Source organism: Thamnophis sirtalis, unplaced genomic scaffold (genome assembly GCF_051295495.1).
Source record: "Thamnophis sirtalis isolate CommonGarterSnake01/CBP01778 unplaced genomic scaffold, rThaSir2_p1.2 scaffold_7, whole genome shotgun sequence".
Lineage (NCBI taxonomy): Eukaryota > Metazoa > Chordata > Lepidosauria > Squamata > Natricidae > Thamnophis > Thamnophis sirtalis.
Genome location: NW_028261387.1, coordinates 65,218,713 through 65,230,996, shown reverse-complemented (window position 1 = coordinate 65,230,996; position 12,284 = coordinate 65,218,713). Strand labels below are relative to the sequence as shown.

The window sequence follows — 12,284 nt, the reverse complement described above, 5'->3', positions numbered from 1 at the left end:
GTTCAGACATTCTTCATGCCACTCATAGGACTTCATGGAAGGAGGCCACTCTTGACATTTGCTAATTGTGGCTCAGGAGAGAGTTACTTTTATGGTTACAAATATAAAGCAAGTGTACCTATTTTAAACTGGACAGTCTTGAAAGGGTGTCCTTTGCAAGCAGCACATCTAAGAAAAGAATAGGGGTGGAGGGAGTGTCAGAAACTCTATACTGTAATAGAAAAATGCTGCAGTGCTGTTCACTGTATACACACAGGCAACACAACATTGGTGAAGGAGAATCAACATAAAATAGCAACAATGTTCTATTTTGTTTCAAATATCAATTTGCTTCCATTATTTTAGACTCAAGTCAAAATCAGGAAATGCTGCTTCTCAAACTGAAAAGCCTGAGATCCATTAGATCACTTGCCTCAAAGTTATTCACATCTTAAATATTAATAAGACTGGAATTCAACCTGAATTGCGCTTAGCCACAGACCAAAAGCCACTACTGATCATAAGGATTGTGGAATACTACAACTACTTCAAAAAGTTTTCAAATTGTGGTTCACAAGACTTTTTCACAATGAGGAAATTGAAGCAGCAGGTTAATCCTTTCCCAATTTGAAAAAGCAATATTGGTGCCAGCGTCAAGGGGAGCCTTGGATAACATGCCCTCCCAGCTGCAGAGATACACAGACATGAAGCACTTCTACATCAAAATGCCAGGCTCAATCGTGTTCTTTTGGGGGGGGGGGGGACTCCGTTCAAGCTCTTCTCTAAGTTTAAATGAACAGGAAAATGGTGCCCATGACTGGTGAAGAGCGGAAAGTGAAAAGTTATGTTCCGGAAAGGAATATACTGAGAAAGCACATCCCCATTACTGTGGAAATTCATTGGTATAGAAACTTCACCTGTTAAACTTTGGCCTGCCCTAATAGTGACAGTAAAATAATAATAATAATAATAATAATAATAACAATAACAATAATAATAATAATAATAATAATAATAATAATAATAATAATAATAATAATAATAATAGTGAACAAACTTGGTTATGGTTAAAAACAGGTACATTAAAGAAAGAAACAGAGTCACTAATCCTGGCTGCGCAAGAACAAGCTATCCGCACAAATGCCATTAAGGCCAAAATCGAAAAATCCTCTGATGATGCCAAATGCAGACTTTGCAAAGAAGCTGATGAAACTGTTGATCACATACTCAGCTGCTGTAAAAAAATCACACAGACTGATTATAAATTGCGGCACAATTCAGTAGCACAAATGATCCATTGGAATTTGTGCAAAAATTATAATATTAAAACAGCAACAAACTGGTGGGAACATCAGCCTGAAAAAGTCACCGAAAATCAGATGGTCAAGATCTTGTGGGATTTCTGTATACAAACTGACAAAATACTGGCGCATAATACACCAGACATCACACTGGTTGAGAAAAATAAGGTCACAATCATAGACATCGCAATACCAGGTGATAGCAGGGTCGCCGAGAAGGAACATGAAAAAATCGCAAGATACCAGGACTTAAAAATCGAAATTCAACGACTATGGCACAAACCAGCAGTGGTAATTCCAGTGGTAATTGGCACACTGGGTGCTATTCCAAAAGCACTGGAATTATATTTAAAACAGTTAAAAATTGACAAAATCACCATCAGTCAAATGCAAAAAGCCGCACTGCTTGGATCTGCACGCATATTACGAAAATATGTTACGACGTCCTAGGCCCCTGGGTGGGGCCCGACTAGTAACCAATGCCAAATCCGGCGAAACAACTGGCCGCTGTGATACAATTGCATAATAATAATGATGATGATGATGATGATGATGATAATGGTTAATATCAACTGAGGAATTTTCCAGGGTGATTCACTTTCACCTCTTCTCTTCATCATCGCAATGATCCCACTATCAGTAATCTTAAAAAAAAAAATGAAATTAGGCTACCAAACAGCCAAAGAAGCTGAAAAAATTTCACATTTACTATATATGGATGATTTGAAACTCTATGGAAAGTCAGAAATAGAAATTCAATCATTGACAAATACAGTCCGAGTATTCAGCACCGATATTTCAATACAGTTTGGCATGGAAAAATGCGCCACTGTATCCATAAAAAGAGGCAAAATCACTGCATGCGAGGGAATTGAAATGCCCAATGGCCAACTAATTAAATGCAACGAAAATGAAGCCTACAAATACTTAGGCATTCTGCAGTTGGATAATATCAAGCATGGAGAAGTAAAAACTATTGTCAGGCGAGAGTACAGCAACAGAGTTAGGAACATTTTGAAATCTAAATTGAATGATGGAAATACAATCAAGGCCAACTAATGACAATGCACTACAGTTTACATCCACGTGTTGATTCTGATAGACTGTACCTGCCCCGAAAATCAGGTGGCAGAGGATTATTACAAGTGAAGCAAACAGTTGAAGAAGAAAAACATGCACTGGCTGATTATTTAAAAGAAAGTCAAGAACATCTATTAATTGAAGTAAAGAACAAAAAACTACTGAAGGCCCAACAGACGAAACAAGAATACAGAAAAGATGTGATAAAATTAAGAATGGAGAGTTGGCAGAACAAAGCACTGCATGGCCAATTTCTGGAAAAAATAAAAGATAAAGTGGACAGTGAACAAATTTGGTTATGGTTAACAACAGGTACCTTAAAGAAAGAAACAGAGTCACTAATCCTGGCTGCGCAAGAACAAGCTATCTGCACAAATGCCATTAAGGCCAAAATCGAAAAATCCTCTGATGATGCCAAATGCAGACTTTGCAAAGAAGCTGATGAAACTGTTGATCACATACTCAGCTGCTGTAAAAAAATCACGCAGACTGATTATAAATTGCGGCACAATTCAGTAGCACAAATGATCCATTGGAATTTGTGCAAAAATTATAATATTAAAACAGCAACAAACTGGTGGGAACATCAGCCTGAAAAAGTCACCGAAAATCAGATGGTCAAGATCTTGTGGGATTTTCGCATACAAACAGACAAAATACTGGCGCATAATACACCAGACATCACACTGGTTGAGAAAAATAAGGTCACAATCATAGACATCGCAATACCAGGTGATAGCAGGGTCGCTGAGAAGGAACATGAAAAATCGCAAAATACCAGGACTTAAATATTGAAATTCAATGACTATAGCACAAACCAGCAGTGGTAATTCCAGTGGTAATTGGCACACTGGGTGCTATTCCAAAAGCACTGGAATTACATTTAAAACAGTTAAAAATTGACAAAATCACCATCAGTCAAATGCAAAAAGCTGCACTGCTTGGATCTGCACACATATTATGAAAATACGTTACAATGTCCTAGGCCCCTGGGTGGGGCCCAACTAGTAACCAATGCCAAATCCGGTGAAACAACTGGTCGCTGTGATACAATTGTATAATAATAATAATAATAATGCCGGCTGACCTGTCACCCGGATTAACAAGGGTTCCGTTGGATGCTATGGTTCCTGGGCATTCTGTGCAAAATGAGCTAAAGGGCTCAGCTCCTTCTACTAGGCAACCAGGGCATGGAGCTGACAAGCTACTGGAAGAAAAAGTGAAAAAGCGAAAAATCTGGACTAGGGACGAAAACATCTCTATTATGAAAGCTTACTCTCAGTCTGAGCCAGCAAAACGTGGATTTCAAAAACAAATGTATCAGATTTGGAAGGTGAACCACACGGACTGTGATATCAGCGAACAAAGGCTAATGGACCAACAACGTGTAATTCTAAACCACAAATTTTTCACTACAGCAGAATTAATAGGAATCAAAGAGAAAGCAACTAATGGTCTGAGTATACCAACAAAGAGTAACATCAAGAATGATTTGCAAACTCAAAAGCAAACTGAGGAAGAAAGGGATGACGAGGATGCTGAAATGGATGAAGATAAAGAATAAGGAAGCACTGAAGAACAAACACCAACAGATATTGCTCAATTAGCTGAGAAAATAAAGTATCAAATAGAAGATGCTGAAAGAACACGTTTGCCAAAGCTGAACCAAGTGAACCGGAAAGAATTGAGAAAGGTACTAAAAAAGGTCAATGAGGCTGTGCAAACCATTCAAACCACTACATTAGCTGAAACAAAACCAGCTGATCTATGCAGCAGCCTTCATAACCACCAAAGAATTGGGTTTGAAAATACAAAAGAACCAAAGAGGCAAGAAGAGGAAGCCTAAATGGAAAATTCGGTTGGAATTGAAGATCAAAACATTTCGTGGAGACTTGAGCAACTTGAAGAACTGAAGGCAAGGTCAGCTAAAGAACAAGCAGGTTAAAAGCAGCCTGGAAGCAAGATACGATTTGGAGAATAAAGAGATTGCGATAGTAATTGAAGAGCTGAAACAGAGGGTTGTTGCCGTTGCTGAAGATTAAGACATGAAAACCGAGTAACTCAATTCAAGGAAAACTCACAGTTCAGAGCAAATCAGCACCAATTTTATAAGAGCTTAGAAAGTGGAGATGGAGTAACAACAAATGAAAAGCCTGATAAAGAGAAAGCTCTGAAATTCTGGAAGAATTTGTGGAAAAACAACAAGCACAACAGAAATGCAAAATGGATCAAAGAGATTGAGGATTCTATTAAAGTGCATAAAATGGAAGATGTGAAAATAACAAAAGAAATGGTGCAAAGATAGTCAAGAAAAGTGAAGAACTGGAATGTACCTGGACCAGATGAGTTACATGGCTTCTGGTTAAAGGCACAAAAGATTGGCAGCCCAAATGAACCAGATCTTTAAAACACCTGAAAATGATGAATGGATGACAACTGGAAGGACATTTTTGATCCAAAAAGATAAAGAAAAAGGAAAGGATTCTGGAAACTATAGGCCAATCACCTGTTTGCCAACAACATACAAGCTCCTTACTGGTATCATTGCAAACCAAATTTATGGATACTTGGAAAGAAATAACTTGCTTCTGTAGAACAGAAATGATGCTGCAAAAATTCAAGAGGAACAAAGGACCAACAGCTGATTGACAAACTATTCCTAAATAATTCAAAGAAAATACGAACCAACCTGTCCATGGCTTGGATAGACCATAAGAAAGCATTTGATTCAGTTCCCCATAGCTGGATCAAGAAATGCCTGAAAATCTTTGGCATCAGCAGCAACATACAAAAATTCATGGAAACTTCAATGAACCTCTGGAAAACAAAGCTTATAGCTAATGAAGAAGTACTGGGTGAAGTTGAAATTAAACAAGACATTTTCCAGGGCGATTCTCTTTCATCCCTACTTTTTATACTCTCAATGCTATCACTGACAACCATTTTGAAGAAGATGAACTATGGATACGAACTTGCAAAAAAAGGACTGAAAATTTCGCACTTGGTGTACATGGATGATTTTAAGCTGTTTGATAAAACAAAAGCTGAACTGAATTTATTAATTGAAAGCACAAAAGAATTTAGCCAAGACATTGGTATGCAGTTTGGAATTGACAAATGTGCAACAATGGCAACCAAAGCAGGCAAGATCATAGAAGATGATGGAATAGAACTTGAGAATGAAGAAATGATAAAGTAAAACCAGAAGAAGGTTACAAGTACTTGGGGATTTTAGAGACCTCTGAGTTAAATGCATAATAAAGTCAAGGAATTAACTTCAGTCAAGTACAGTCGACAAATTCGCAAGATATTGAAGTCCAAATTGAATGGAGGAAACATCATGAAAGCCATAAATACCTGGGCTATACCTGTGATTCGATACTCTGCAGGAATAATTGACTGGACCCAGATGGAGTTGGACAATTTGACAGAAAAACAAGGAAACTTATGACAATGAATCATGCTTTGCACCCTAAAAGTGATGTTGACCAATTATATCTACCAAGAGCAGAGGGTGGTCGAGGACTCCTACAAGTAAAACAGACTATGGAAGAAGAAAAACACAGCTTGAATGATTACATCCAGAAAAGTAAAGAACCAATGATTAAGAAAGTAAATAAAGGAGGCCTTTTAAAGACAACTAAGTCAAAAGCTGAATATAAGAAAAAAGTAATTGAGAAGCAAGCTGAAAATTGGGGGGGAAAAGCTATGCATAGCTAATACTTGAAAAGTATTGAAGGCAAAGCTGACCAAAAGCTAACTTGGAACTGGTTAAGATCAGGAGCACTGAAAAAAGAAACAGAAGGCTTTATTTTGGCAGCTCAAGAACAAGCCTTAGCCACAAACTACATGAAGGCAAAAATTCAACATGTTACCACCAACAGCAAATGTTGCCTCTGTAATGAGAAAGATGAGACAGTCGACCACTTGATCAGTGGGTGCAGCAAAATTTCACAAATTGACTACCTACAATGCTATGACTGCGTTGCTAAGACCATTCACTGGAAATTGTGCCAAAAGTTTGGATTTGAGTACAGCAAAAACCACTGGGAACATCAGGTTCAGAAGGTTTTAGAGAATGAGAAAATCAAGATATTGTGGGACTTCAGAATTCAGACTGACAGGCACTTGGCCCACAACACACCTGACATAACAATAGTTGAAAAGAAAAAAAAGTATGGTTCATTGACACTGCAATACCTGGAGATGCAAAATTGAAGATAAACAGCAAGAAAAAATCACAAAGTACCGGGACTTGCAAATTGAAGTTGAGCGACTGTGGAAAAAGAAATCGTGTGTTGTCCCAATTGTAATTGGAGCCGTTGAAGCAATACCTAAAGGGCTACCTCGCTATTTGGAAATTTTAAATTTCTCAGACTTGAACATTCTGATCTACAAAAAAAAACACCCTACTTGGAACAGCTTATATCCTCAGATGTTACCTTAATAGTTCCTGGTCCTTGGTTAGGACTAAAGCTGTTGAGCTACCAACCAGCCCCAAAGGCTGTGAATCTCACCAAAGATTAACATAATAATGATAATAATGATAATAATAATGTGGCATCCACTGTTTCCTGAGGCGAGACGTGACGGTAACGGCTGGCAATGGCAGCTGAAAACGACGGAGACCAAATGCGTGGACGGGGCTCTGACGATCTATGAGATGAGGGCGAGGCCCCTCGCTCTCGCTGCCCCTCTGCCAGGCCAGGGAACCAACCACGCTTCCCCCGCAAACGAGCCTGGGGTATTTCGCCAGACGGGCCGTCACGCACGGCTCCCGAGCGACTCCCGTGCCGGCGAGTTCCCTCCCGGGGTAAGGAGAGGAGGGTCCGGGGGCGTCTCCCTGGGCGGGGAAGCGCTGTCGGGGACAGCTAGCTCACTCGGCGCTCGGCTGGCCGTCGGGTCGATTCGGTAGCTCTTCGCCGTACGCAACGTCCCGATCACAAGCAAGCGGGAGGAGGCGTTGAAGCGGCGAGGGCGGCTATCCGAGGAATGCGCTGAAGATGGCGGCCGGCCGGAGAGCGCCCAAGAGCGGCTTGCTGGAGCTGCGAGCGCCGGGCGAGCAGTGGCTGCGCGTCCTGGTGACTCTTTCCGAGGACTTCTTGAGCGTCGTCCCCAGCGCCAAGGGTTCCGAGGAGCCGCTGCAGCCGCCGCCCAGCCCCGTGCAGCTCAACGGTGCCGAGGCGTGCGCCCTCGTCCCGGACTCGCTCACCAACATCAAGCGCACGGTGCGGATCGTCAAGCAGGACGTGGGGGGGCTCGGCATCAGCATCAAAGGTAAGCGGGAGGGCGAGACGGGTCGGCAAGCCTGTCCTTTCGCCTCCATTGCTCTCCCTAGCAACTTTTTTTAAAAATTTAAAATCACACTTTTGCTTTTCCTCCGCCGACCCCACTCGGGGCGACCCTGCTTTCAACCTGCCGCTTCTTGACACGCCAAATAGCTGTGGGCCAAGCTACAGTACTGGATTCCCTTCGTAGTACAGTACAGCTGTCCGCTTCGTCCCCCGGACTAGAGGTTGGCTATTTTGGGGCACCCGAAATCTAGCGCTGCCTTCCTGGAGCGGGACCGGCAATCTCTCCAGAGTTAAAAAGAGTTCTGCTACCTCCTTTTTATTAGCCGCTTTTGGCTTCATGCAGTTAAATGACCTTTGAAATCGGTTTCCTTCCTCCCGCCTTAAGAAAAAGAAACCAAAACTCCAGAGGATGGGGGAAAAGGAAGGGAGGAAAGTCCCAACCGAAGCTGACACGGAATTAAGGAATGTATTAATTGCAGTCGAGCTCATCCGCCCCTGAGGAACTGGAACTGTATTAAAGTTTGAAAGTCGCAACTTGGAAAGAACGCTGCATTCTTCTCTTAGCTCGATCTTAGACATCTGCAAAGTGTACGGTTTGCAGACTAAAAATCCAGTTTGAGAAACTCTGCAACAATCCCTTGGAAGAATAGATGATGTAGTCTCTCTCTCTCCCTCCCTCCCTCTCACTCTTCCTCTCCTCCTCCTGCCATGCCTCCTTCCCTCTCCTCTCTTCTACTGGATAAATAAAGCTACCTCATCTTAATGGGCTTTGTCTTGAAGTTCTTTTTAAAATTATAATTTATAGAATTATAATTCTTGGAATTTATGTAATTTTTTTCTACAGGATCTGATGTTTAGGTTTCATTTTTTAAAACGTAATGAATTTTAAGATGAAGGTTTTCAGACTGAATTTTCTGGCTCGATTTGTCCAGATACTATGGTAGCTTGTGGTTTAATATGCTGTGTGAATCCAGCATATCATATTTTATTCAATAAGCAAGAGCTGGGCATACCATAAATTAGCGCAATGCATGAACCAAGATTCTTCTTCAGTGCTGCACTGTGAAAGTCCAGGGCTGCTTGCTGTTTAGAGGTAGTCAGGTGTGGCCACTTACATTTCCCCAGATTCTGGATCCATAGGCTACCAGTTGCTGTTGCTGTTACTACTGCCTCTTATGAATGCGTAAATCCATAGTGCGTGTGTATATTGCTCCATTTGCAATGTTTGCCCTGACATCAAGTTCAAAGCTTAGTCCAGTGCTATGCAGGAGCTTCTTAAATATAGGAAGAACTTTTTAGGGTGGAACAGCATTAACAATGCAAATCCTCTATATGCCTATACCAGTTAAGAATACACAGGACTACGTATTAAAACTCCTAAGAACAGTTTATTTTGCACAACTAAGAAAAAAATACAAATTGTCTAATTAATTACAGATGAAGTATGAGAACAAAGACATGTTAATAGAGATTTAAATTACAAATTTATATACACATGCCTGGAAATATATTTCTTTAAAATCAGTATGACTGGCTTCTGGGTAACTACATAGCTTTACATTGCTGAAAGGATGAAAGAGGATCTCAAAAAAGCCCTGATTCATTCTCTCTCTCTCTCTCTCTCTCTCTCTCTCTCTCTCTCTCTCTCTCTCTCTCTCTCTCTCTCTCTCTCTCTCTCTCTCTCTCTCTCTCCTTCCCTCCCTCCCTCCCTCCCTCCATCTCTCTCTCTCTCTCTGTGTGTGATGCCTTCAAATTTGGACATGCTAAAACCTCTGAAATTATCATATGCACCACATAGGTCTGTCCCTGCCAACTGAGAATTATAGCAGTGATAGACCAATATATTTGCAGAGCAATCGGTTTAGAGAAGGCTGGTCTCATGCTTTAGATACCACTTTTCAAAACCGTTGCTTGGAAGAGCATTTTGCCATCCTGGGAGAAGAGAAGGTCACACTTCATTAGTCTCTAGCATGGCTTTTGTGTTCTTATTTCTTGTGACTGCTCATGTGGTCTAGAAAGCAGAAGAGGGTAAAATCAGATATCCAATGAATGTTTCTTTCATTTGAATGGAAAGGGTCAGAAATACAAAAGGCAACACATTTCTCCATGAGACTTGCACAGATGTAAATGACAGAGGGCCTTGTCTATGGGTAACAGGTAGTATAGTAGAATAACTGGGGAGAATCAGATCTTCTCAAACAATGCTTTGTAAAGCATTCTGATGCCTTGTTATCTTTGACCTTCAAATTGAGAAGAGGGAACACACCTTGTAGAGAAAGGGTTTTTTCATTTGCACGCAAGTGTCATGGGAATTGTAGAAAACAAAGTTATCACTACATCTATAAATAATACTTAGCTTGGTCGGTAAGTATGAATGGAAAGTGAAGGAGTCAGCCTGTTTCTGTGGTGTACATCTAGAGAATCTGGCTTCAGTCCATAAATACTTGCATTGCAATAAATTTCCTAGTCCTGAAGGTGCTATCAGGATTTGGGGGTGGGGGAGGATCTAATCTTGCTTCTTCTTTGTGTAATCTTATTAGTGACATTCCAGGATTTAAAGATTGTGCAGATAGAATCAATTAATGAAAACAACTAATTTGGGCTTTCTAGTTAGAGGAATATTAATATGCAGACATATTCTCTTCATTATGCACATACTTTCAGGTAAGAGCTAAAAATAGTGCATTTACATAAAATTTCAGACGTGCTGTTATCTAATATTTTTAGATCAGTCTTGTCCTGTAAAATCCTGCTTGGGTTTAGAGCTGTACTTCTCTGTGGGAGAAAAATTTGTTTTTGCCTTTTCTAAAAAAAAAAAAAAAAACCCCAGGGGATTATTGGGTTTGTGTGGTTGTTTATCCACTGCAGAAGTCAAGATGAATAACTATATTTGGACTCATTGTCGATAATTGATTATGTGACATTACATTGTTTTTTCACTCCTAGCAACCACACAGATAGAGTTTCTCCATGATGACCTATCCCTAACTTAGTCCTTCAGGTCTCCCAACAATACACTTATCACCATTGTAACTGAGTCCATCTGCTTTGTTCCTCTTCTTCTCTTTCCTTCTACTTTTCCCAGCATTAGAGCTTTTTTCCAGAGAGCTGGATCTTAAGCTCATTATATTTAAGCTTAAAATGTATTTGTAAGATGTTTTTGTGTCTAATACCTATGGCACAAAACTTCAGTTTTAAACTCAGTATGTTGGGTTCTAGAAAGACATAGCTGAGTGCCAAAGTCCTGGAAGGAATGTAAATAAAGTTATGTAAATAAGGAGTCTTTTTTCAACAATGAAAAACAAATTAAAAAAATAAAACAAAAGCCACTGCAGATTTGTTTAATCCCACAGTATATACACATGATATAGTACAAGATTAAGATCAATCAATCAAAATATAATAAAATAACTTGCAAAGTTTAAAATACAACATTTCTCAAGTAAATCAATGTAAAATCTTATCTATAGTACAGTATTGTATCTGGAATGTGGATAAGTATTTTTATGCACTACTCAGCAGCACAACATTTATTTTGTATAATTACTTCATCAGAGAAAAATGTTGTTTTGCACTTATCTCTATTTTCACAGCTGGTTCTACAAAAACTCTCTTGTTTAGATATCTTTTTCCCCTCTAACAATTCCAGAAATCTAACCGAGTTTATCCTTATTACCACCATTGCAAAAAACAAAACAAAACAAAAAGACAAAAAAGAAGGTACAAAAAAAAATACCAGGGAAGGTTTGCATAACACAAAACTTTTGTTGTTCTCCCCCCCCCCCCCAATATCTTTGTACAATATCTTCTATAGTGGCTTTTATTTGGGTTTTACTTCCAGGTGGTCGGGAAAATAAAATGCCCATCCTGATATCCAAAATATTTAAAGGGCTGGCTGCAGACCAGACGGAAGCACTGTTTGTAGGGGACGCCATCCTTTCCGTCAATGGTGGTGACTTGTCTGATGCCTCACATGATGAAGCAGTGCAAGCTCTGAAGAAGACTGGCAAGGAAGTGGTACTGGAAGGTAAGCAGACCATTCTAATGTGGTTGAAAGATGCTGAGTGACGCTCCCCTTCCATTTCTGGCATAATCATCATGCTCTGGTTACCAAGACCAACAAGTGGGAAATCCAACAGCATTTCCCACTTTGCATTATTTCTGTGCAGTATGGGTAGTCCTTGATTTATGGCCACAATTGAGGCCAACATTTCTGTTGTTAAGCGAGACCTTTGTTAAGTGAGTTTTGCCCCATTGTATGACGTTTCTTGCCACAATTGTTAAGTGAATCACTGCAGTTGATAAGTTAGTGACCTGGTTGTTAAGTGAAACTGGCTTCCCCATTGACTTTGCTTGTCAGAAAGTTGCAAAAGGGAATCACATGGCCTTGGGACACAGCAAAGTATGAACCAGTTACCAAGTATCCAAATTTTGATCAGATGATCATAGGGCTGCTACATAGGTATGAAAAGTGGTCATATTGTTTTTTTCAGTGGTGTTGTAACTTTGGTCATTAAATGAACTGTTCTAAGTCAAGGACCACCTCTATATGTATAAATTAACATCAGGCAGTGATTGTTCCCCCCCCCTCCATGGTTCTTATTCAGTTGGATACAAGAGAATGCTTTAG

The 12,284-nt window shown here is 40.0% G+C and overlaps 1 protein-coding gene across 1 annotated transcript in view; it reads left to right on the top strand.

Moving 5' to 3' along the window:
* Positions 1 to 7,210: 7,210 nt before the first annotated feature.
* SNTA1 (syntrophin alpha 1) overlaps positions 7,211 to 12,284 on the top strand; it is a 60,287-nt gene continuing 55,213 nt past the window's right edge. Inside the window, exons 1-2 of the mRNA XM_087720318.1 lie at positions 7,211 to 7,637; positions 11,496 to 11,681. Of these exons, the coding sequence (XP_087576444.1) occupies positions 7,364 to 7,637; positions 11,496 to 11,681 (460 nt within the window). The 5' untranslated portion in view covers positions 7,211 to 7,363. The remainder of the gene's footprint in view (positions 7,638 to 11,495; positions 11,682 to 12,284) is intronic.